The sequence below is a fragment of the Sinocyclocheilus anshuiensis genome, unplaced genomic scaffold (assembly GCF_001515605.1).
Source record: "Sinocyclocheilus anshuiensis isolate Anshui unplaced genomic scaffold, SAMN03320099.WGS_v1.1 scaffold227, whole genome shotgun sequence".
NCBI lineage: Eukaryota > Metazoa > Chordata > Actinopteri > Cypriniformes > Cyprinidae > Sinocyclocheilus > Sinocyclocheilus anshuiensis.
In genome coordinates this window covers 2849352-2852935 of record NW_015549590.1, presented here as the reverse complement: position 1 = coordinate 2852935, position 3584 = coordinate 2849352, and the positions used below count along the sequence as shown (strand labels likewise).

The following is a 3584-nucleotide window of genomic DNA, read 5'->3' as shown; positions in this document are numbered from 1 at the left end:
GCTCTTCACTGGAAATACGTCTTGGGAGGGGGGTTGTGGGTTAGCAGAAAATTGCCTTATTTTCATTTATGACAAAACAGAAATCACTTACTGACAGCATTTTATTTGTTGTTGACTTGTAGCTGCACTGGCTGAACAAATACTATGAGACCATCCAGAGCGTGGTGGGTCACGAGCTGGAGAGGCAGGGGCTGAAGGAGGAGTATGACTGGATGATGAAGCATACGGCACCCTTCCTTACAGCTGGAGCTTCAGCTGTCATCTCCTCAGTCACACTGCTAGTAACAGTGCTGCCCTCTGTTTTACTGCATAACCTGCTGTAAAACAAGCACTGAAGAGTGTAACCCACTTCACAGTGTTCAGTACTGCCTCTGCTCCTATTGTGGGCTGGGGTGACAAACTCACTTTCAGGTACAAACAGAAAAGCTCCAATGTTGCTTACTTAAATTAAGCTGTCTATTATACAGTGTTCTTTCTTTCTCTTAATTCTTCTCTTTTATCCGGTTATTTTTTTACAAGTCATTTTGAGTGGATTTAATGCCTCATTATGATTTGTCCTATGTTTGAACTGTTAGTATTTTATAATGTATTTTATGACAAAAGTTGTAGGTTTAATTAAGAAAGACAATATTAGGATTTAAAAATTATACATTGCATGTGAATGTATGAATATATTATTTTAAAACAATCATTGTTTATTTATAGTTTATTAAAGTAAGATTACTACAGTATCTCCACTACTTTTGGTTTATCTATGACTGCGTCCGAAAGCTTAGGGGCAATGAGGCAATGACTTGCAGGCAGCGTTTGCATGTAAAGTTACCTCACAAAACTGATTTCAAACTGACTTCTAAGGCAGAATAACAGTCTGATGATCCACATGAAAATACAGAGAAATTCAGTAATAATATTTAATTACAATAATACAAATTTCTCGCTAGAACTCACATCAAAACCAACTGCAGCTTTTATTTTATTTTTTATTTTTTAGCTTAACTGTCACAGAATGGAAATCACAGGTTTGTAGGTATATAGGCAATGAAGGATACATCTATGCTGCTTTCAAAAATCGCTCATATGAAAGTATCTCAGTAAACAGGATGTGACACGATCATTGGATTCAGACATGCCTTGATGTCCTCGTACCTCCTTATCCTGCCTGTGTAGGCAGCATTTTTCAGCTTTCAGATGCAGCCTATGTGTTCTGTGTTCTAAGATCTCATACTTAACTTTTCTTGAAGCATCTTGGAGACGTTGCCACAGTTCTTCTGGATTGAGTCTGTCTCAGTTTGCTCTGTTTCTTCATGTCATTCCAGACAGACTGATGATGATGAGATCAGATCTCTGTGTGGAGCACTGGCTGTTGTCAGACACAAATCTCACTGGATTATTACAATTAATGGCAAAATTAATGTTTGGAAATGTAAATCAGATGATGTATAAATCTCAATTTCAAAAAATTGACCCTTATGACTGGTTTTGTGGTCCAGGGTCACATATTTCCTACAGACACACTACAGCAAAAGATAGAAATAACTGTCTTTTAAACCATTACTGTTGCGGTGTGCCAAACCACTGCAAACGAACCCAGTGCTTGAGTGAACTGTCTGAATAAATCAAATGAATCGCGAATCACTTCAGACCTTTTTACAAATCTGTTTGAACAATTAGATCAAAAAAGTTATTCATTTGCATATCTGGCATCACTAGTTCTGATTGTAAACAGTGGATGGAACAAACATACGACTTAATTGCTGAAATATTATCAGAGAAAATGATTGGACAGTATACATTAATCCCATTGACATAAGGATTTAGCAGTAATATTTTCTGGGGCACAGCTTTAGCGATGCCCCTGGCATCACCTGCGCAATATGTTTAAAAAAGAACAGCTGAAAATATTTTTTTATTATAAGATTTTATGTGGAGGTAACAACTTCAGTAATGTTCAGTAATGAGACTGGCTCATTGTAGCTTTGATGTGACATGGACATATGGATGTCAGAATCCAAAAATATTAGCCACTGAACTCTGAACTGCAAAGCTAGAGCTAAATACTTGACATAAATCATCTTGTAGTCATCAATCATTTATTCAGCTGGAAGATTTTTAATGTTTCTAACATTACTATAACCTTTTATTCTCGTGTTGGTATTTCTCTATTAAGCCAAAGCCAAATATCATTGTCATTGCTTCATCTTTTATCAATGCCACAAATTCACATTTATCTGAATTAATATGTCAATTGTAATCATTTTATTTAAATACCATCAGCAGTCATTTAAAAACATAAATCAAGCTATCCACGGATCCCGTTTTTTGTTACTTGTAAAAATGACTTGTGAGCACTCCTTTCTAAAATATTGGCACAACGTGTCATGGCCGTTTATTTGTTTCACATGGGTGTGTTGCTTTTAGAGCTGGGCATGGTTTAGGGCACTGAAACTGACATGACAGCATGAAAGCGAGTCCTATCTCTCACACAGATATCAGAGCAGACGCACATCTTAACAGCACTTTCTGAGAAGCAGCTTCTACTTTCCCCTTTTATTGCAATAGGCCTGAAGCGATTTGCTGTCAGTAGCACTGCTGCATGTGAATTTCTCATGCCTGCAGAGGTGCTGCTGTTGCTTGGCAACAGTTCCGTCAGAACCGCAGTAAGGTGTGAGTGTGGTTTCTGAGACGTCCGCTCACTCGCTCATTCTCTCTCTTTCTCTCTGCGCTTCTTTGTTTGGCTCCTCCAGCTCAAAACAACTTTCAGTATTGTTCCTTATCTTCACAAAAACAGGACTGATGGGTGCGATACTGTATATTTGTCACCTGTTTCTTTGCTAGCCGAGGCTCTGTGCATGGCGTGACCGTACATAAAGAGGAACTGCAGCAGCAGGAGGTTTTGAAAACAATGACCTCATTAAAGTAGTCACTGTGCTTGACTGCTGGCTTTACAACACAAAATACTGTTCTTATCTAAAGTCATGTACTACATGTTACTGGCAGCTTAAATGTGTTGTAAACACCGGCTTCTTTGGCTCAGATATTTCATACTCATGACAGGCTCATTTTTGTCAGACATCTTACCACGTGGTGTTAAAAAAACAAACAAAAATAACTCTGGCAACTCACACACACAGAAACTTCCTCTATTGTCTGTCCCAGCTGGCTGCAAACTTACACGCAAAGAATATATATATATACACTACCGCTCAAAAGTTTGGGATCAGTAAGACTTGTAATGTTTTTTAAAGACGTCTCTTATGCTCATCAAGGCTGCATTTATTTGATCAAAAATACAGAAAAAAAAACAGTAATCTTGCAAAATGTTATTACAATATAAAATAATGGTTTCTATTTTAATATCCTTTAAAATATAATTTATTTCTGTGATGCAAAGCTGAATTTCCATCAGCCATTACTCCAGTAAAGTGTCAAATGATCCTTAAGAAATCATTCTAATATGCTGATTAATTATTAGAATTATCAATGTTGGCAACAGTGGTGCTGCCAAATATTTGGAATTTTGGAAACTGCGATACTTTTTTCAGGATTCTTTGATGAATAAAAAGTTCAAAAGAACAGCATTTATT

General features: G+C 37.0%; 1 protein-coding gene across 1 annotated transcript in view; it reads left to right on the top strand.

Moving 5' to 3' along the window:
- LOC107658016 (xaa-Pro aminopeptidase 2-like) overlaps window positions 1-496 on the top strand; it is a 15967-nt gene extending 15471 nt beyond the window's left edge. The window contains exon 22 of the mRNA XM_016446393.1: window positions 123-496. Coding sequence (XP_016301879.1) covers window positions 123-323 — 201 coding nt within the window. The 3' untranslated portion in view covers window positions 324-496. The remainder of the gene's footprint in view (window positions 1-122) is intronic.
- Window positions 497-3584: the final 3088 nt, after the last annotated feature.